We start from the raw sequence: 21,201 nt of genomic DNA on the forward strand, positions 1-21,201 counted from the left end.
AAAAGTTTGTGTTTGCATAATATATTTGTGTGTATTGTGTGTAATTATTATGTATATATGCACATACACATATAAATAAAAAATCTTATTTATGTATATTTTGAAAAAAATTATATACAATATAAAATATATACATTTCTTGTAATTGTAAAAACAAACTACAAAAGAAAAGGTTAATTATAAATGATTTTTTTATTCTGTTTTATTATTTACATGTTTATGTCATATTAAACATGTAAATGTTTTTTAAATATATACATGCATGTGTATGTATTTATATATACAAAATAATTACACACAGTGCACACACATTTATTATGCAAAGGCAAACTTTTTTTTGTATGCGATTAACCGTTATTAATATTTGAAAGCCCTAGTAAAATGCTACAATAAAAACCTCTTAATTGGTTCTTAAAAGTCTTAAATTAAGATGTTTTTTTTTCTTGATGAGCAAAATGACCTAGGGAAATAAGTCTAGTTTTTAGGCAAAAAATATAAACTTTAAGTAAAGTATTGCTTAAAATAAGCAAAAATGAAAAATAAATAAATCTGCCAATAGAATAAGACATTTTTTTGGAATAAGTTTACTTTTTCATAAACACTAAATTCAAGAAAAATTTTCTTATTCCTTGGCAGATATTTTTGCTTGTTTTAAGCACAAATTTGCTTAAATTGTATATTTTCTTGTCTAAAAACTACACTTATTTTCCTAGGTCAATTTGCTCTTCAAAAAAAAACCACAAAAAAAAAACCATTATAATTTAAGAAATTTTAGATATTTTCTACAAAAAAACAAGACAAAAATACTAAGTAAGAAATTATTTTTTGCAGTGTAATATTCCAGCTTTTTGATATGACCAAAATAGTTTAGAAAATTACAAGCATACTTCTCAACAAGCTGCATTATTGGAATCAAAAAATGACCACATTGGCAGATATTTTTGTTTGTTTTAAGCTCAAATATTGTATATTTTTTTTGTCTAAAAACTAGACTTACTTTCTTAGGTCATTTTGCTCATCAAAAAAATGCATCTTAATAAAAGAAGTTTTAGATATGTGTATTGAAAACAAGACAACAATACCAAGTAAGAAAGTATTTTTTTGCAGTGCATACTTGTGTGCCAAAATATTCGAGCTTTGTTTAAATCTTTACCCTTAATGATGATTATTGTCTATCATCTAATTACATGTGATTATTGAGTCTTTTGTGTTGTCTCAGAAGTGAACACTAAGCAGGATGGGTAAAGATCTCTGGGTGGAGTAGCACTGCTGTCCCGCATGTGCGTAGGTGAAGAGAAGAGATTGTGTGTCTATGAGAAAAGACCCTTCTTAATTATTTTTGTTTGTACTCCACCAAGGAATGTGTGGCATAAAGCGGATGGCCTGTCGTGAACATGTACACACATGAATTCATACATAAAAGCAGGATTGGTTTGATAATGATGTGAACACATGAAATACGATCTCGGTGGAATTGCAGAGGAACAACTGTTGCACACAACAGATGCCTTTAATTCTAGCCCAGCTTATTACAAACACCCTTTTCTTTGTAGTGTCCTGAAAATACAAAATATTAATATGTAATAAATGTTCAGGTTAATAATTAATCATTTAAGAGTGCATGACTGTGAGTATTTTAGTAGACTTTGGTCTCATATGTATAGACATATAAAGTGCATGCTTTTTAGTTCAAGTATGGATTTGAATACAGGCCTACATGATACTGTCAGTTGTTTTTACAAGGAAGGAACTGTGAGTTGCTTTTGATCAAAATGTCTAAATTCATTAATCTCCAGTAAATTAAATAAGATAATAAAACTACCCTACCTTATCTTTTTATGGTGTTATGACTCACAGCTCTCTTTTGGATGACAAAAACCCACCAAGATAATAAAGATTAGCTTGCTAAAGTTAGAAAGGTGACTCGTAAAAACTCTATTTAGTCCATATCACATTGTATACTGATAGATTGTTTGTAAGCTTCTAAAATATAAGATTATTCGTCTGCCGCCGTGAAACAGATGGACTAATCCTGTGTATTTTAAGACTCATGTCTGTGTTTCTATTTCTGTCAATGAGGTAAAGGAATTCTGTAAAACAGCCTGTTTAGGTTTGAGGAAAAAGCACTTATGCTGAAGCCCTAGAGAGTTATTTTACACAAGCTTAAAAGCACAGCATTAGTATCTAACCCATGTTCTCATGTAGTCTGGTGCACACAGAGCGGGCGCTACTTTATCCTGCCAAGAAAGGAGGTTGACAGCTCGCAGCGTTGGTGCTGGATCTGTCAATTGGCTGAGAAAGTGCCCCCTGTTTAAACCTTTCAATGGTCGAAGGAAGTTTGGCCCAGACTCACCACAGATATCCAATAGCACTGCCTGACCACATGAACACAGACCCACCATGAATATGTGTGTGTGAGGTATTCAAGGAATAGTTCACTCAAATATGAAAATAAGCACATATTTTATGCACCCTAGGTTTATACGACTTTCTTATTTTAGTCAAACACAGTCGGAGTTATAATAAATAATATCCTGGCTATATTTTAGCATTGGATATGTGCCCCATTTTTAAAAGCTGTATGCCTGATCACGAATTTGTGTGTCATGCAAACTAAACATTACAAAATGGTTAAATTATTACAAAAATTTTATTCATTTTAAGGTTTAGTGTTAAACCTTTAGGGGCGGTTTCCCAGACAGGGTGTAGCTTAATCCAGGACTAGACCTTAGTTTAATTAGGAAATACAACTTTTAACAAACATTCCTTACGTAAAACATTACATGTGTGCATTTTGAGGCCAAACAAAGGGCACTGATGTATTTTAAGATATGTCAGTGCAAGTTGTTTTCAGTTTCGACAGCACTTACATTTACTTTAGTTTAATCCCTGTTTGGGAAGCCGCTCCTTAGTGTAGTAAGGTTTTAGTGTAGTCTTGTGTAGACTTGTTTAATATTATTTAAGTCATGAACGTTTTATTAGGTAAACTGTCTTAAATAAATAAGTCAGAAAATATGACTAAAAACATGTAATTAAAGGGGCCAAGGCATGAAAATGGGGGATTTGGCGGACCACTAGTGGTCCGCGGACCACACTTTGAGAATTACTGTCCTAAAGGGATCTTATTATAATAATACCACCCCTTAATCTGCACTATCCAACCACTGCACTGCCATTTAGTGCAAAGAGAAAGAGAGAGAGAGAGAGAAAAAAATTATTCACAGCACACTTGAGTTTCAATTACAACAAACCACCATCATTGTGATCAGTGTTTGCATTTCTTGAGCTCATTTGCATTTTAAAGGACACACCCAAAACGGCACATTTTTGCTCACACCTACAAAGTGTCGATTTTAACATGCTATAATAAATTATCTATATGATATTTTGAGCTAAAACTTCACATATGTACTCTGGGGACACCAAAGATTTATTTAACATCTTAAAAAAATATTGTGACATGTCCCCTTTAATATGTGTAAGAAATGCAAATGCCTGCGATTTTAATATTTATGAATAGGAATATGTACAAATTTGAACGTCTGTAAAGCTATTAATACATAAATAATTAACGCATTAGTCTTGTCAACACATTAATATTATATATTTCAGTGTCTATTAAAGGACACCTACTACGAAAAATCAATTTTTACACGGTGTTTGGACATAACGTGTGTTGGCAGTGTGTGAACACAACCACCCTTCACTGAAAAAAAATCACCGCTTTTTTTATCTTCATTAAACCAAAGCAGTCTTATTAGACATGCCGTTTTGATTCTCTTATTAGTGTGAGGTCACATTGAGCCCCGCCCACTTACAGTCCTGCATTACTATAGTTTCCACCATTAGCGAGTTGTACTTTGTCCACTAGATACTATTGTCTTAGACTGTATTAATCAGATCTATTTTAACTAAAAGCACTCACTGTTTGGTACAGACATTAAAACAGTGCGTTTTGGACATGCTATAATAAATGATCTGTGCACTGCAAAAAATGATTTTCAAGAAAGAAAATTCTCAGTATTTTGCCTTGTTTTCAGTATAAATATCTAAAAATTCTTAAATTAAGATGCTTTTTCTTGATGAGCAAAATGACCCAAGAAAATAATAAGTCTAGTTTTTAGACCAAAAATATCAAATTTAAGTGATTTTGTGCATAAAACAAGCAAAAAAAAAAAAAAATTTGCCATCTCCCAATTTTTCTTGAATTTAGTGTTTAAGAAAAATGTTCAAGATCTTTTTTACCCTACACTGCAAAAAATTATTTTCAAGAAAAAAAATCTTAGTATTTTTGTCTTGTTTTCAGTAAAAAAATATTTAAGAATTCTTAAATTAAGAGGCTTTTTCTTGATGAGCAAAAAGACCCAAGAAAATACGTCTAGTTTTTAGACAAAAAATATCAAATTTAAGTAATTTTGTGCATAACACAAGCAAAAAAACCTGCCAATGGGGTAAGCAAAAAATCTTGAACATTTTTTCTTAAACACTAAATTCAAGAAAAATTAGCTTACCCCATTGGCAAATTTTTTTGCTTGTTTTATGCACAAAATCACCCAAAGTTCATATTCTTGGTCCAAAAACTAGACTTATTTTCTTGGGTCGTTTTGCTCATCAAGAAAAAGCATCTTAATTTTTAGATTTTTTACTGAAACAAGACAAAAATACTAAGAAAATGTTTTCTTGAAAATATTTTTTTGCAGTACATTGGCAGATTTTTTATTTAGACTTTTTAGATATTTCTACTGAAAACAAGACAAAAATACTGAGTAAGAAAGTCATTTTTTGCAGTGCAAACAGCAGCTTTTTATGTAACCTCAAAGGGTTTTCTGTCAAATGATATAAAGAAATTGCATTTATTCCACTGTATGTGGTTATGTGGACACTTCAAATGTTTTTAGGCAGACATTGAATGCAAAATGGTATTATTTGTTTTCCTCTGTAAGCTGGAATCAAACAAAACTGTCTGCGGGTTTCTGGAGCACTCAGGGCCAGAGTTATACACTTTCAAATACAGTCTTTAGAAAAAAATATCACATTTTTTATTTTTGTGTTTATTAGAGGACTGACAACACATACAATCACGTTTAGCACTTTCAACAGTGTTTTATGTAATTTCAAAGAGTTTCCTGTAAAATGAAACCAAACTTTTGTATGTACACCTCTGCATGTGGGTATGGGAAGCTTTTGAATTTGGGCAGGCCAAATCCAGGCGGAAAGAAAGAAAGAAAGAAAGAAAGAAAGAAAGAAAGAAAGAAAGAAAGAAAGAAACATGTGTGCCTTGCTGACACAAATGTTCAAACTATTATTACTAAAAGGATGACTTGGGGTAAACAAGGCTTATTCAGGGGGTTGCATCAAAACAAGGGCGAACAAACAAACATTGTGGTTTACTCTTAGCCATAAATGGTTTTCAGATCATTTTTTTAATCTATTGACATGTTTCACCGCAACACAAAAGCATAACCATATGAAGCCAACCCAACCCTCCCCATATGCCCTGAGACTGACAGACTTATTAAACTTTCCTGCACCTAAGATGCACAATTTATCTTCCTTCAAAACATGGGGGTGAATCATAGTTACCAAAAAGGGCTAAGTAAGAACGTGAGCTTCAGTGTGAGCCTGAGCTAAACCCCCAGACTTAAACCGGAGCATGTTCACAATTCATCACTCTTATGATTTAATCCCTGGCACATACTGTACTGTAAACGCTAAGGGACAAGTCTTATGAGTATATCCCCCATCTGCTACATGATACATAAATAAAGATAAACAAATAAAGACTTTGGTTTCTATTAAGGTACTCCAAACTGCTTTACAAGCTTTACCCATACCATTGTGTTTGTATTGCTATAGGTCTAGCTCATAGGCAAAACCAAGCAGACACAAAGTGTTTCCAAATTGGGTCCATGTGGCCTGTATAGCTTTACATTGGCATCGCGGGTATATTCACATACAAAAGGATCAGCTTCACAGAATGATTTGTGTCCCTGGGTTGTGGTGGAGGACACAGCCACAGACGGGGTTACGGAGGGGTAATTGGAGGTTTTGAGAATGAGTGCTGACGTGAAGCCAGTAGGCAGCTAGAATATGCATCAGTCTGGTTAAGCTGAAATTGTCCACGTCAGCAAACTGTCTGAAAAAACGTCTTTTACAGCACAATATGCAAATCCCTCACTTATGCCTATTACAAAGAGTCATGCATCGCAGCATTTTTAATGACAGAAAACATGTAATAATACAATTGTATTTTGACATTGTCCTACACGTCTAGATCTTACTCCAGCATCTTGATTTAATCATCGCACCGGCTTGGCTCACGTAATGTTATTTGGTAATCATTGGCTTTGTCTCAATTTTAACTTTCAGCATACAATGCCTGACCTGTGAGCTTGGCGCCAGGAGTCCCATGTTCAATGTATTGGGGAATGCTGACATAAATCGTTCGCTTTAATAGTCAGGGATCTTAATAATCTCATAGTGTCGATGAGCTCTATTATTTCCTTTATGTGACTTGTGGGACTCTGATGGTTATGTGACCAAGATACATCGAAACGCACTTCAATGGATTGTCATTACTCATTTTAATAGGAAAGTGTGACACTAATAGCATATGCAGATTTGTGTCAGATGACCCATAAGGCGCCTGTGTAAATACCCACCCTCCCCCAAATGTCCCAAACACGCCCGAAGAGACCCTCCATATGTTCTCTGTCCCAGGAAACGCCTAAACAATAATGAACAATGATAATGACAGTGAAGTAAACTATTGGAGAAGATTAATGGGTAATTGTGGTCGACTGAAATGTTTTCTTTGGTATGAATCAGTTGGCAGTGCATATTCACTTTGTTTTGATTATTACATACTTTACGAATCTCCAAAAAATGACTTTTTTTACTTAGTATTTTTGTCTTGTTTTCAGTAAAAATATATAAAAATATCATCATAATTAAGATGTCTTTTCTTGATGAGCAAAATGACCTAGGAAAATAAGTCTACAGTGAAAAAAATATTCATTCAAGTGGTCGCAATCAATTTATTTATACAAATGTTTTTTTTTCTTTTTTTTAATGTAGCTTAAATAAATTGATTGCGACCACTTACCTTAAAAAAATGTAATAAATTGAATGAATATTTTTTCAGTGTAGTTTTTAGACAAAAAATATAAAATTTAAGCGAATTTGTGCTTAAAACAAGCAAAAAAAATTTTTTTTATTTTATTGGCAGATTTTTTTGCTTGTTTTAAGCATTAATTTACTTAAAATTGGACTTATTTTCTTATGTTATTTTGCTCATTATGAAAATACATCTTAATTTAATTTAGATTTTATATTACTGAAAACAAGACAAACATACTAAGAAAGTCATTTTTTTGCAGTAAAGCATCTCTACATGGCAAAAAAAAAATTTCAAGAAAAAAAATTCTTGGTGTTTTTGTCTTTTTTTCCAGTAAAAATATCTAAAAATTCTTAAATTAAGATTCTTGATGAGCAAAACGACCCAAGAAAATAAGTCTAGTTTTTAGACCAAACATATCAAATTTAAGTAAATTTGTGCTTAAAACAAGCAAAAATATCTTTATATATAATTTTTTCTTGAATTAAATGTTTAAGAAAAAAGAAATCTTATTTCAATATTTTTTTCTCACCACCATTGGCATATTTTTTTTGCTTGTTTTAAGCACAAATTCACTTAAATTGTATATTTTTGGTCGAAAAACTAGACTTATTTTCTTGGGTCATTTTGCTCATCATGAAAAAGCATCTCAATTTAAGAAGTTTTAGATATTTCTAAAGCAAGACAAAAATGCTAAGTAAGAAATTCATTTTTTTTGCAGTGCATCCATGCACTACACTGCAAAAAAATGATTTTCAAGAAAAAAAAATTCTTAGTATTTTGTCTTGTTTTCAGGAAAAATATAAAAAAATTCCTAAATTAAGATGCTTTTTCTTGATGAGCAAAATGACCCAAGAAAATAAGTCTAGTTTTTAGACAAAAAATATCAAATTTAAGTGATTTAGTGCATAAAACAAGCAAAAAAAAAATCTGCCAATAGGGTAAGCAAATTCTTCTTGAATTTATTGTTTAAGAAAAATTGTCAAGATTTTTTTTGCCTACCCCCTTAGCAGATTTTTTTGCTTGTTTTATGCACAAAATCACTTAAATTTGATATTTTTGGTCGAAAAACTAGACTTATTTTCTTGGGTCGTTTTTCTCATCAAGATAAAGCATCTTAATTTAAGAATTGTTAGATATTCTTACTGAAAACAAGACAAAAATACTAAGATTTTTTTTCTTGAAAATCATTTTTTGCAGTGTAGCACTTTGTGACCCAACACAAGCCAATTATATACAAGCAAGCACTTATGTTTACCGAAAGCCAATGAAAATGCTGTTTTGCTGTCTATAGTGGTGGGTTGATTCAGTCAGTGAAAAGAAATCATTTATATTCATCAATCCCTCATCACATGAGCCTCTCCCACTCCATACACTGCCAGCGTGGGCTCATACAATATCTCACTGTCCACTGTCTCTGCTTTCGTCTGACAAGATCATTTCTGTGCTATCATACCGACATTCAGATATACAGACAGACATTACTGTCACTGCCAGCATCATGAATAGCTGTGGGTGAATGTGATTTCACCAAATATGACATGTTAGCTCAGTTGGTAGAGCATTGGGTGCAAAGATCATGGGTTTGATTCCTAGGGAACACATATGCTAGTAACATGTATACCTTAAATGTAAATTCGCTTTGAATAACTCTTTCTATCAACCAGTTTGATTGTAGGATTAGGTTTAGGGTCAATGAGATCAAAATTGTATTGAGTGAGTACACTGTAAGCCTATTTAGATAATATTGGGGCGGTTTCCCGGACAGGGATTAGACTAGTCTTAGCCTAAAATAAATGTAAGAGCTGTCCAAACTGCAAACAACCTGCACTGACATATCTTAAAATACACCAGTGCCCTTTTTTTAGCCTCAAAATGCACACAAGTAATGTTTTTAGTAAGGCATGTTTGTTAAAACTATCAACCTCTGTGAGGTTTTTGGACGCAAGCACACCATCAATACAAATATTTTCGCTTGCATATGTACAGCTTCTTTTAAGCATGTATCTGGTTTTCCTTCATATGCAGGAGCGTGTGGGTTTATCCACATGTGCAAATTTGTGTGTTTAGCGCTGGCACTTCACAGTGCAATGCAAATGAGCAGTTGCAAATGTCTTTCATAACTTCCCCTCCTACACCCTTATCCTAAAACACTGAAACTGAATTAAAGAGTGAAATATAGGTGACCCATTTACAGCATAATGAAGAATTTGCACCAGGAGTAGGAGAATGTCACCCACTTACAGGTCTACTGATGTCAGACAGTGTATATTGTATGAAAAACGGCTGTGTTTCGTAAAAATTATAAATATAAGTAATAATAGTAAGATCATATCAAAATATTTTATTTTGCTTCAATATAATGTTCTCTTTTTTTACATTACAAGCACAAACTGCCCTCTGCACCACAATAACTCAATTTTGTCTCATTTCAGCCTGAGAGGACAAACCTATAATATCATTAACCAGTGCACATGTTAGGTTATGCCACTTGCATGAAGCATGGAGCCTCCGTTTATACAGAGCAATTGAAATACAATAACCTCATTTATTGTATTTCTATTGTATCATCTATGCATTATGTGCTGCTGGAAAGCTCCCAAATAAATAATAATAAAAACTAAGTAGCCTACATTTTGTTTGGTTAATAAAATAAATGTCATTTTATAGGCTTTTTGCAAATTGTTGCAAGCAATGTTTGTACATTAATACTCTTACCGGAGGCCTTTCTATTTATAGGCTACATGCAATGGAAACCCTCATGAGATCATGGGTGTTGTCTCCCTCTAGTGGCCTGAATTGGAAACACAAAAATGGGTCTTTTGAAGAACGTGAGCAAAAAATGACCTTGAAATGACAGGATACACCCTGAACAGATAGAATTACGTTTTTTCAAAATATTTACAAACAGAAAGTATTTGTAAGCTTAAAATATAGTCAGTATTTGCAGGTTCTCTCACAGATATGCATGTTTCTTGTTATCAGAAGCTGCCTACGTCATATTTCAAATAATTTATTAATTATCCTTTATTAGTTATAATTTTCCTTTTTTTTTATGAAAGAATCACTTTATTGCATTAAAAAAAAAACAGTGAACGACAACGAACATGCACTGACATACAGTTACATACACATGATATTAGGAAAACATAGAAACACAACACAAACCATATTATCAAACTGAAAAAGCATTTTATGCTGACAGGTTTTCTACAAATCCACACATTTTAGTCCTACGGTCATCTTAAAAGGCATACGCTAATTAGCATGCGTATGACGTAATCGCGCGTTATTTGCATTTTCTTCTAGCGTCTGTACGTTTACATATGTTTTGCTTCTTTTCTACGCACAAAAAATACTGTAGTAAAATGTCCAGATACTATAGTGTTTTTGAACCTACCTTACCAAAGTATAGTACAGTTAGTAAGTACTATGCTACAGAATACTACAGTTTAGTATACTGAATACAAAAGTATTCGACTGTATTTTTTCATGTGGTTGATTTAGAGATATATCTAAATATCTATTAGAAGCGACAAGATTAGTAATTTTTCCTGAAAAAACAATCATGTTTCGTCTAGAAAATACGCTACAAAACATGTTCTCCGGGACAGTAGGTGGCAGTAAACCCCGAGTTCGCACGCTGTCGGCCAAAAGAACATTCACTTGACAACTTCCGGCACAGCAGTAACATGTGAGAAAACGTGCTGTACAACCGTAGATCTGTTTGTGTTTACAGTTACTTAGCTTAAAGGATCGCCAATGCGATCGAGAGTGATGTGAAATACCATACGGTTTTTGTTATAATCTTAACCCGACAGTGTGGTTATTACATAAAGTTTTTTCTGGATGTAAAGTAGGCGAGTAAGTGCTAAACATGCCTGCAGTGACTTTATTTGTCAGTAAATTACCTGCAACTGCCACCGGTGAACATCTGGGAGAAATATTTTCAGAAATAGGACCATTAAAAAACAGTTTTGTTGTCAAAGAAAAAGGTAAGATTTGTTAAGGCACCACAAGTCTTGCACATGGAGATGCGCTCCTTTGCATACGTTTTACAAAAGTTGACTATGATTGTATGCTTGACATTTGTGTCTGAGCTTGTAATATTGTGTAATATTAAGTCATAAACATGTTTGTTGTATATTGTGTATTTTTATATAGATTATCATTTTTTTGTGGTTCGTAATACTGTCAGTTTTTACTCACCCAGGTCACAGATGTGACTGGTGGGATGTGTTAATCTGGTTACCTTTTGTTTAGTTATTATTTGGTTTGAAGGTGTAATATGTGTCCCATATTAATGCTTTCTGTAGGGTCTGAAAAATGTCGTGGGATCGGGTATGTTACATTCTCCATGGAAGAAGATGGAAAACGGGCTATGAAAGAAGTCAAAGAGTACGACGGACAGAAGATAGTCATAGTGGAAGCCAGAAAAAAGCCTAATGAGAAGAAAAGAAGAAAAGCAAAAATAAACAAAGGTTTGATTCGAAAGTTTGTGTGCCCTCATACTTTTATCTTTCATCTTGTCTCTTTTGCACCCAATAAAAGAGAATTAATTATCCACACAGATTCAGTCGATACAGAGAGTCCTAAACAACCTACAGAGAGTCCTAAACAACCTACAGAGAGTCCTAAACAACCTACAGAGAGTCCTAAACAACCGACAGAAAGTCCTAAAAAAACTGCAGAAAGTCCTAAACAACCAACAGAGAATCAACAAAAGTCTCAAGGCCTGAGGAAGTCAAAACTCAAAAGCAGACTGATCATCAGAAATCTTAGTTTCAAAGTAAGTCATCGAGGCCTGCTTTCACAGAGACAAGATATTTGGCACATTTCTTTTATTAAATCATTACTGATATGCGTCTTGAGACAAATCAATGGCACAAATCTCAAACAAGCATTTTAGCCTGGGACTAGACTATTTTTTAATACTAAATTTAATGTTCATAAGCAGTGGGGGTTGGTGACTTCTTTTTTCGAGGGCGCACGATGCAAAGTCCGTCATATGTTCAGCGCATCGAGTGATCCTGTGTGCATCACTTGTCTTGTCAAAATAAGTGCCTGCTGCAGACGCATCTAAAGGGTTTATGATAAAAGAGACCCTCGCGTTTGCCAGATCTCACATAATCTTATGCGTAATCAGAGTTTACTGTTAAAGGAGTGTCTTGCGTGTATTTTGTGAATGTAAGCGTCTCTTTTATCATAAACGGTTTTGACGCGTGTGCAGCAGGCACTTACTTGACAAAACACATGATGCACATGGTTCACATGACGCAACAAACACATATTTTGGAAACACGAGCAACACACATGACACTCCGAACACATATTTTGAATTTGCGCCCCTCGGATGAGCAGTCACGAGCCGCCACTGTTCATAAGCAAATATATCATCAAGCAGAAAATATCATAAGCAATGCATAGTCAGAATGCATATGTTGGGTTTATGCACTGACTTGATTTGTTTATGTGCCCCCAGTGTACAGAAGATGATTTGAAAAAGGTCTTCTCTGAGTTTGGTGTAGTTCATGAAGCAAAGATTGCTTTAAAACCAGGTAAGACTATTTAAAGCAACACTAAAGAGTTTTTGCTCTTTGCTCCCCCTACAGGTTAGAAGCGTAATTGTCCATTACCACTGTCGTAAATACTGCAGCATAGCTGGCTCTGATTGGATTGTAGGTCTGCCGTAAAGCAAGTTTTTGTAGTTTTCACTCGAACTACAGGACCGCAACCCGATGGTTGGAAACTTCTTTAGTGCGGTTTTGGCCGATAGAGGGCTGCAAAGCGAATGTGAAAGTGCCATTCACCCTGTTTTGTGTGGATGAACCACTGAAACTTTTTTGGAAACGTTATTTTAAGGTAAAAAAAACTCTTTGGTGTTGCTTTAAGTACACTGCACTACATTGCCAGGAGAAAACTAATCTTCAGTTGTGTATAAATATTAGTTATACTTCAGCTTTACTAAAAATAACCCTGAACACTTCAGCAAGTGCATAGCAATGTCCTGGTAACCACCAATAAGCAGCAATCTTTTACAGAAGGCAGTCTAAAAATAGTTTTGCATTGTGTTTCTTTTGATCTGGGGTGTTTATTGCGTTATTTTTGGGCAGATGGGAAGATGCGAGGTTTTGCGTTCGTGCAGTTTCAGAACATGCCTCAAGCCGCAAAAGCCCTCGCAGCAATGAACCTGAAGGAGATTAAAGGTGAGATTTTCTGTAATAAATTCCTCCATACCACCTTAATGCAAAAAAAAGACAACAGGATCCAATCTGTTCCTCTCTCACAGGCAGGCCTGTAGCTGTGGACTGGGCCATTCCAAAGGACAAGTACATTGCCACACAATCAGGTAATCAGATAAGGTATTTTTTTATTATACATCAACATATTTATGAGGATGTGGTTGTTTACAGCTTTTGAAAGTGCATGTAGTTCAGATTTTGTTGTGGGGTGTATCTGTTTAGTATGTGTTGTATGTCTTATAAGAATTGTGATTTGTAGGATCAAAGGAAGAAGTAAAGGTAAAATCTGAGGACAAAGGCGGTGATGGAGAACAAGGTGCCAAGAACAAGTAAGTACAAACCTTTTCGGTATGATCTGATGATTTTTGTTAATGATGACTGGACCTTGTGTGTGTGATCTTGTGTGCAGTCCTTAATGTATTTTCAAAATGACTCTTGTGACTTTTCTGTTCAGGTCTATATCACATCAGAAGGCCTTCAAATCTAAATCAGAAGAAGAATCTGATGATGATGATGATGATGATGACGATGATGATGACGATGAAGACAAAAATGGCAGTGGTGAAGAAGATGAGGGGGAAAATGATGAAAGTGATTCTGAAGCGAGTGATGAAGACGACGATGATGACGACGATGATGATGACGATGATGCTGAGGACAGTGAGGAAGAAAGCGATTGTATGCTTCATCACAAAGTTTCTTTATGTCTTAATTCATAACATCTATGAAATTTGATGCTGTCAACATAATCTTTTTTCAGCTCCTCCAAAGAAGAAGGTTTCTCTTCCTTCAGATGTGAACGAGGGAAAAACCATTTTCATCAGGTAAGAAGAACATCTGATAGAGAACATGTACTTCCAGTAGTGTATTCAGAATCGATGGAAAAAATGTATATAAAAAGGGAAAAATATTTTGGAAGTTTTGTGATACCCATTAAATTCCATCATATTTTTTTATCCTACTATGGAAGTCAATGGTCACTATCTGCTGTGTGTTTACCATAATTTATCAAAATATCTTATTTTGTTTTCATGAGAAAAAAGAAATTTATACAAGTTTAAAACAACATGAGGATGAGTAAATTATGACATTTTTTATTTTTGGGTGAACTATCCCTTTAAATACATCACGTGAAATCACGCACAGATTCCAGAAAATCATTGGCAGTGTAAATGAACCAAAAATCAATGATCCCGGATGCATTTTCCGTAATGTCTGTGTGAAACTGGCCTAAGACTTGCTTATTTCAGCCAAAAACACTCGGGGTTATTTAAAAAAATATAATGTCTATAGCTTTAAAAAGGCATTGGATAGAGCCCCATTTTTAAAGATCCAAAGAAGCGCATCCATTCATCAAAAACTAATCCATACATTTATTAACGCAAATGAAAAAAATTAACTCGCCCTCAAGTTGTTACAAACCTGTGTATAACTAATTTCTTTGTTCTGTTAAACAAACAAAAATAAAAAATTAAGTTTGTAAACAAACAGATCTTGCAATACTATGGAAGTCAATGGTGCCCCAGATCTGCTTGGTTACAAATGTTACAAAAGTCTGGAACAAATTGAGGGTAACTGATGCCAAATTTTTCATTTTTGGGCAATCCACCCCTTCAAAATGTCTTCCAAGGTGAAGTGATAGGTTTTCATAAGAAAGCATTTTTATTTTAAACTGTATAAACTACAGTTGTATGCATGAGAGTTGAGGTCACGCTGCACCTTTGGCCCAAACTTACAAAGACCAATCGCTTTACATTAAAATATGGCCTTATTTTCATTTTGGGATAAACTATCCCTTTAAATTTGGGTTTAATATGATTTTTCTTAGAAATAACTAACATGTTGATAATCAAAACAGTAGTTGTGGCTTTTTTTAAATCAAATATAAGATTTGAAAATAAATGTGAAATGATTTTGTAATCTGTTGTATGTTTACCTCGTCTGTGGTTCTGTCAGAAACCTGTCCTTCGACACCGAAGAGGAGGAATTAGAGAAAGTTTTGCTGCGGTACGGAGAGATGAAGTATGTTCGGATAGTGATGCATGCCAACACCGGACACTCGAAAGGTAGCATGGGGTCACCAAAACCCCAGTCAACATCCTTTGCATTCTGACAGTGATAACAAAAATCATAACAGACTTTGTTTAAAGCACTTTTCTCTCTCTCAGGTTGTGCCTTTGCTCAGTTTAAGTCTAAAGAAGCAGCAGAGAAATGTATGGCTGCTGCTCAGAATGACAATGAGGTAAGCAGAATCAGCATCAGTATCAGTCTTGTAATATAAAAGGTTTTAATGTATATAATGCATCAGTCCACTGAGCCGGTTTGCACTGACACCTCATTTGTGTGTTTTAGTCTGGTGGCATAAGACTCGATGGCAGGAAGTTGATCATCACGGCTGCCGTGACCAGAGAAGATGCCGCCAAATTCAAAGACAAGAAGATAAAAACTCACACGGGCGCCAGGAACCTCTATCTCTCTAGAGAGGGCTGTAAGTATAGCCAATCGCAAAACACTTAAGAGTAAACTTACCAATAGCAACTGTTTGTTTTCATAAGCAAGCCAATAGGAGGAAGCAACACAGTTACATTTTTACCTTTTCACAGTGATTCGTCCTGGAACGAAGGCTGCAGAGGAAGTTTCAGAAACTGACATGGCAAAGAGAACAAGGGTAAATGATTTATTTTAGCACAATTTGATGCAATATGGGTGATTCTCACGAAAACTTGGTTTTAAAAATGTCAAGCATGAAAATGTAAAAATTGCTTAAATTTACTTTTTTTCCCACCAGACATTGAAAAACAAAGTCTGGAGTAAATGGGAACATTAATTTAAAAACTTTTACTTATCATTTAACACTTTTTGTAACATAATTTAAAAAATGAGTCCTAAAAAATCTCATTACCGCAACAGTCAGAAAACATCAACACTGACATATTTTCAAAATGACATGACGAACCTGAAAGAACATAATTTGGAGATTCTGCACATGCATTTAAAATCAAAGTATTATGCTTCTATGAATTAAATTAGCATTTAATAAGCATCTGTTGCGGTAATGATAATCAAAATGTCATGTAAGCATTCTGACAAGACAATATTTCAAATTAACTGTAAAAAAATGATCTTACCTGGTAGCCATCTTGAAGTAAGTGGTCCATGTGCTTGATCACTCAAAATCAAACTTTATTAAAATTCTGTATGTGTGCTTAAACTGTTCTCAAAAAGTGTTTGCGGAGGATGAGAACATCAGGCATGGACACATTATTTTCCTAATTTTTCTTCATTATTATTATACATGAATATTCAGTAAATATTTTTTCTGTCATCTAAAGTAGTCTAGCAAAACATCCATTTATTTTTTTTCTTAATATTTTTGTGTTAATTTGATTAAATTACAACATAACGCATGTTCAAACACAGCCGGACACATTGCGGTAATGAGAATTTCAGCAGAAAATGAGATACAATTTCCAATTATAAATTCTTATGTTGAAATCACACATTGTGCAAGCTAGAACACAGTATTGTGTCAATTCTGATGCTTTTTAATGTTACTATATTACACATTTTAAAGCTAAAATCATTAGTGCCGTGGTGTTTCAATGGTTTTGTGAGAATCACCCATATATGTATGTGTGCCCCTGTCTGTGAAATCAAGGCTAAAGTCTCAATCTAAATCTGAGATCAGGAGCATCGAAGTTTGATTTCAACAATTTCATATTGCTTTAAATTTTGACAAGGCCTCAGTCAATATTAAATGTGGGGTGCATGATCTCTGAAAGCCAATGTTGATATTTAAAATCACTTAAACAAACACGCCCCTACCCCAAAAGAATCTGGTCCTTCTGATAGACCCGCCCCACACATACAGTACGCAACCCAGGCAATGATGTCGGTTAGTAGACACGCCCCTTAATGCTGATTGGCTACAAGTGTGTTTTGGTACTCGGCCTGACTCCCTTTTCCATAGCGTTTTTCAAAAATCATGCACCCCGCCTTTAAAGATATCGAGAGTATATTTTCACGCAATGTTCTTTAGGTTATGTAGGATGATTTAAGTAGATACTATTGAATCACAAAAATGATTACTGGGATTTTACAGGCAGGCAAAGTCACGTATTGACAATATAGTATTTTTTTTGCTCTATTACCCACCCTGATACTAAAGTTTGAACTGTTTTAGTTTGTTTTACCAGCAAATTAAAAGGATATTGGTTTACAATGTGAGTGATGTGCTGTTTTGTGGTATCAGTTCCAGGAGCTAAAAAGGCAAAAGTTAAAAGACATTAACGTGTACGTGTCTAAAACACGGCTGTGTGTTCACAACCTACCTAAAAGCGTCCAACAACCCAAACTCCGCAAGATCTGCCTCACAGCCGCGGGGGATAAAAGAGCCCGCATCACTGAGGTAACACACACACATCCTCTGCAGCGCTCCCATGCTGCGTACACATCTGTTTAAATCTGAGCAATGTTTACATTAAATATAATATTATAATTTTTTTAAAGAATATTTTAATTTAAGGTTTTATTTTCACCTGGAATACATGTCCTGTATTATGTCCAGTTGAAAATTAGAAAATAACACGTTTAAGTGTTGCAATGGCAATACTGCAACACCGTGAAACCGTGGTATTTTTGCTTAAGGTTATCATACCTCCAAAATCTCATACTGGCCCATGCCTAGCGGTAACTAATTTTTTTTTAAATGCCGTTTGTCCCGTTTTGGAACCAAACTCTTCATTTATTTATGGTAGGAAATGTAAAAAATATCTTCTTATATTATATGGAACGTGATCTTTACTAAAATCAATATTTTGACCTTACAATGTATTGTTGGCTAATGCTACAAATATGCCTGTGCTCTCTCTCTCTCTCTCTCTCTCTCTCTCTCACTGAGTGTCGTGTGATGTATGACAAGAAACCTATTCGAGGTAAGGTGATGGGTCAGTCTCTAGGATACGGTTTTGTAGAGTTCAAAGAGCACGAACACGCCCTCCAAGTCCTACGTCACCTCAACAACAACCCTGACATTTTTGGACCCCAAAAGGTTAGCCTGTGACCATCACAACTGACGTGTCTTCTCAAATCCTGTGCTTTAGATAAGTCCTTGTTGTGGAAGTAATTCTGATTGCTTGCTTGGAAAACTAGGGTATTCGATAATCTGTTTATTGTTATATCAAGTGGAAATATTCCTAGAATGAGAAGAATTCGTCTGTCTTCATACTTTGAAGTATGTCAGCAATGTTTATTGCAATAGGGGGCTGTATTAAATGAGTGGAGCTATAGTACACAACACTTGATTTCAGACCTGTTATTGTTATGCTCTGTGCCAGTTTCTCTGTAGGGGTCTTTAAGAGTTATGCGAAATAATGACAAAGAAATGCACTCAGACACATTAAACTTTATCTTTGTCACACATTCCTCTTTTGTTCTGTAAACTTCTCAAAATTGCTGTGAATCAAAGTTTGCTCGCCAGTCATGACTAAGAGACATTGCTTAAAGGTGCAGTGTGTAATTTTTAGAAGGATCTCTTGACAGAAATGCAAAATAATATACAAAATTATATTATCAGGGGTGTATAAAGACCTTTTATAATGAACCCTTATGTTTTTATTACCTTAGAATGAGACATTTTTATCTACATACCGAAGGTCCCCTAACATGGAAGGCGCCATTTTGTGCCGCCATGTTTCTACAGAAGCCCTTAACGGACAAACGTTTTTTTACAAAGCGGCTGCCGTAGCTTCTCTATGCGTTTTAAATGCGATGGGTGAGCAGTTAACTGAGCCATTGGTTACAATTCCCAATCTCACCACTAGATGCCACTAAAATTTACACACTGCACCTTTAGGTACTTATCTACTGATGATGTTTCGCTATTAAACAATGTATTTTAATATAATTGCCTGTGTCTTTCCCATCAGAGACCAATAGTTGAGTTCTCTTTGGAAGACAGCAGAAAACTAAAACTCAAAGCCGCACGTCTACAAAACAGCAAGGTGAGACTGGGTTTGTTTTTTGGGGCGAGGGTATTGCTGGGATATGTTTGTTTCTAAGTTTAAGTGTCATTTCTGTGCTCTTTAAACCAGTTGTTTTCAAACTTTTTTGTCAGCCAAACCCCATTGACCTACATGCATGCGCAACATTACGCACAGTGCGTAAACATTTATCGATCACTTATCGAACTGTCCTTATTGGTTTTTATCAAAAAAAGTTTATATCGATAATTCAATAACGACAATTTTATCGTCCTGCACTAACTTAATGTGTCGTTGGTTTGCTTTCCATAGAGGAATTTAAAAAAAGACAATCACCAAGAAGGAGGGAAGCCACAACACAGTCCAGGAAAGAAGAATAATGATCCTGCACCAAAAGGAATTATGGGTAATGTAGTCAAACAGGAGAAGGCCCAGGGCAGTCTACACAATGTAGGGAAACAGGAGAAGGCCCAGGGCAGTCTACACAATGTAGGGAAACAGGAGAAGCCCCAGGGCAGCCTGTACAAAGGCTTCATGACCAAACCAGAAATCGAGCACGTCGAACTCCAGGACGGCAAAAAACGACAGAAAGTTCTCCACATGCCTTCACACAGAGGTCCAAAGATCAGGTACAGCCAAACCTATCGTTCACTCACAAAGTTCACAAAATAAGAAACAAAACAGAGATATGACGCATGCATCATTCCTCAGGAAACGGGATAAAGGAAAACCGCCTGTGCAACCCCCAAAACCGAAGAAGGGCCCAAGCAGGAAAGATAAAAAAATGTCCACCTTTATTGAGAAACCGAACCAGAACAAGAAACAGGTGAGCTGTCATATACATAATAAAAGATTTTTAGGGTTTAATGATATTTTTAAGGGGTTTTACTTCTTGTTTTGTTTCAGAAGGCCAAACCTGCAAAAAGAAAGTTTCAGAACAGAGAAGATGTGCGCTTTGACAGTTTGGTAGAGCGATACAAAAAGAAACTTATTGGGAACTCAAGTGCTAAGGCTGTGGTTAAAAAGGGTAAATGGTTTAGCTGAGAGAGAAAGAGAGAGAACGAGTGTGTGCGAGAGAGAGAGAGATTGAGATTGTGTAAAACCTCTTGAAGGAGGACTTCAGTCAATATTTTGGCTCAGTTAAGTTTTTAGGATTTGAAGTGTCATTCTTGTCAGTTTCTTAACATTTGATATTGTTTGTCATCAAAATAATATTTCTGTCAGCAAACTCAAATATTTAACACTGTGTTGTGTTGCTTATGTGCTTTCATGAATTACAGATGTTATATTGTATTAAAAGAGATTCATTTACAAGCTCTGTTGTAGGCTGTGTGGTAAATATTGACTTGGCCTGGACTGTTTTGCTGTCATTGTTAAACTTTCTAAACCTTGAAAACAGATAGACGGCATTAGAATGCCAGCATGCATCTATGTATTTGTACATGTAAGATATGCACACATATTGCTAAACATCTGTGAAATAAATGTGGTGGTATTTTACTGTTTTAAAAAAAATGGTATTACTGCAAAAAATTATTTCAAGAAAAAAATTCTTAGTATTTTTGTCTTGTTTTCAGTAAAAATATCGAAAAATTCTTAAAATGGGATGCTTTTTTTTGACGAGCAGAGCGGCCCAAAGTGAGTCTAGTTTTTGGACCAGAGATATAAAATTTGGGTGATTTTGTGCATAAAACAAGCAAAAAAAAATCTTGAACATTTTTATTTAACACTAAATTCAAGAAAAATTTGCTTACCCCATTGGCAGGTTTTTTTTGCTTGTTTTATGCACAAAATCACCTAAATTTGAATTTTTTTGTCTAAAAACTAGACTTATTTTCTTGGGTCGTTTTGCTCATCAAGA

General features: G+C 34.8%; 1 protein-coding gene across 3 annotated transcripts; it reads left to right on the forward strand.

Annotated features, from left to right (window-relative positions):
* Nucleotides 1-10,746: 10,746 nt before the first annotated feature.
* On the forward strand, nucleotides 10,747-20,650 carry rbm28 (RNA binding motif protein 28). Of its 3 annotated transcripts, XM_073853750.1 has the most exons (20): nucleotides 10,748-11,112; nucleotides 11,434-11,598; nucleotides 11,689-11,906; nucleotides 12,600-12,675; nucleotides 13,231-13,323; nucleotides 13,407-13,466; nucleotides 13,619-13,688; nucleotides 13,814-14,037; nucleotides 14,120-14,183; nucleotides 15,316-15,425; nucleotides 15,528-15,601; nucleotides 15,712-15,847; nucleotides 15,963-16,027; nucleotides 17,612-17,767; nucleotides 18,260-18,409; nucleotides 19,287-19,361; nucleotides 19,653-19,769; nucleotides 19,809-19,969; nucleotides 20,052-20,166; nucleotides 20,247-20,650. In XM_073853750.1, exons 1-20 carry the CDS (start codon nucleotides 10,995-10,997, stop codon nucleotides 20,382-20,384), a joined length of 2,385 nt encoding a protein of 794 aa, XP_073709851.1. In that variant the 5' UTR covers nucleotides 10,748-10,994; the 3' UTR covers nucleotides 20,385-20,650. The 3 variants fall into 3 exon arrangements, with proteins under 3 accessions (XP_073709850.1, XP_073709851.1, XP_055030556.2); XM_073853749.1 differs by having other exon boundaries at nucleotides 10,747-11,112; nucleotides 19,653-19,969; nucleotides 20,250-20,650; XM_055174581.2 differs by having other exon boundaries at nucleotides 19,653-19,969.
* The last annotated feature ends 551 nt before the right edge of the window (nucleotides 20,651-21,201 follow it).

The sequence above is a fragment of the Misgurnus anguillicaudatus genome, chromosome 15 (assembly GCF_027580225.2).
Source record: "Misgurnus anguillicaudatus chromosome 15, ASM2758022v2, whole genome shotgun sequence".
Lineage (NCBI taxonomy): Eukaryota > Metazoa > Chordata > Actinopteri > Cypriniformes > Cobitidae > Misgurnus > Misgurnus anguillicaudatus.

Coding starts and splice junctions, on each gene's coding strand:
- rbm28 (XM_055174581.2), top strand. CDS start 10,995: ATGCCTGCAGTGACTTTATTTGTCAGTAAATTACCTGCAACTGCCACC. Junction 11,113..11,433: donor TTTTGTTGTCAAAGAAAAAG/GTAAGATTTGTT, acceptor TGCTTTCTGTAG/GGTCTGAAAAATGTCGTGGG. Junction 12,676..13,230: donor AAAGATTGCTTTAAAACCAG/GTAAGACTATTT, acceptor ATTTTTGGGCAG/ATGGGAAGATGCGAGGTTTT.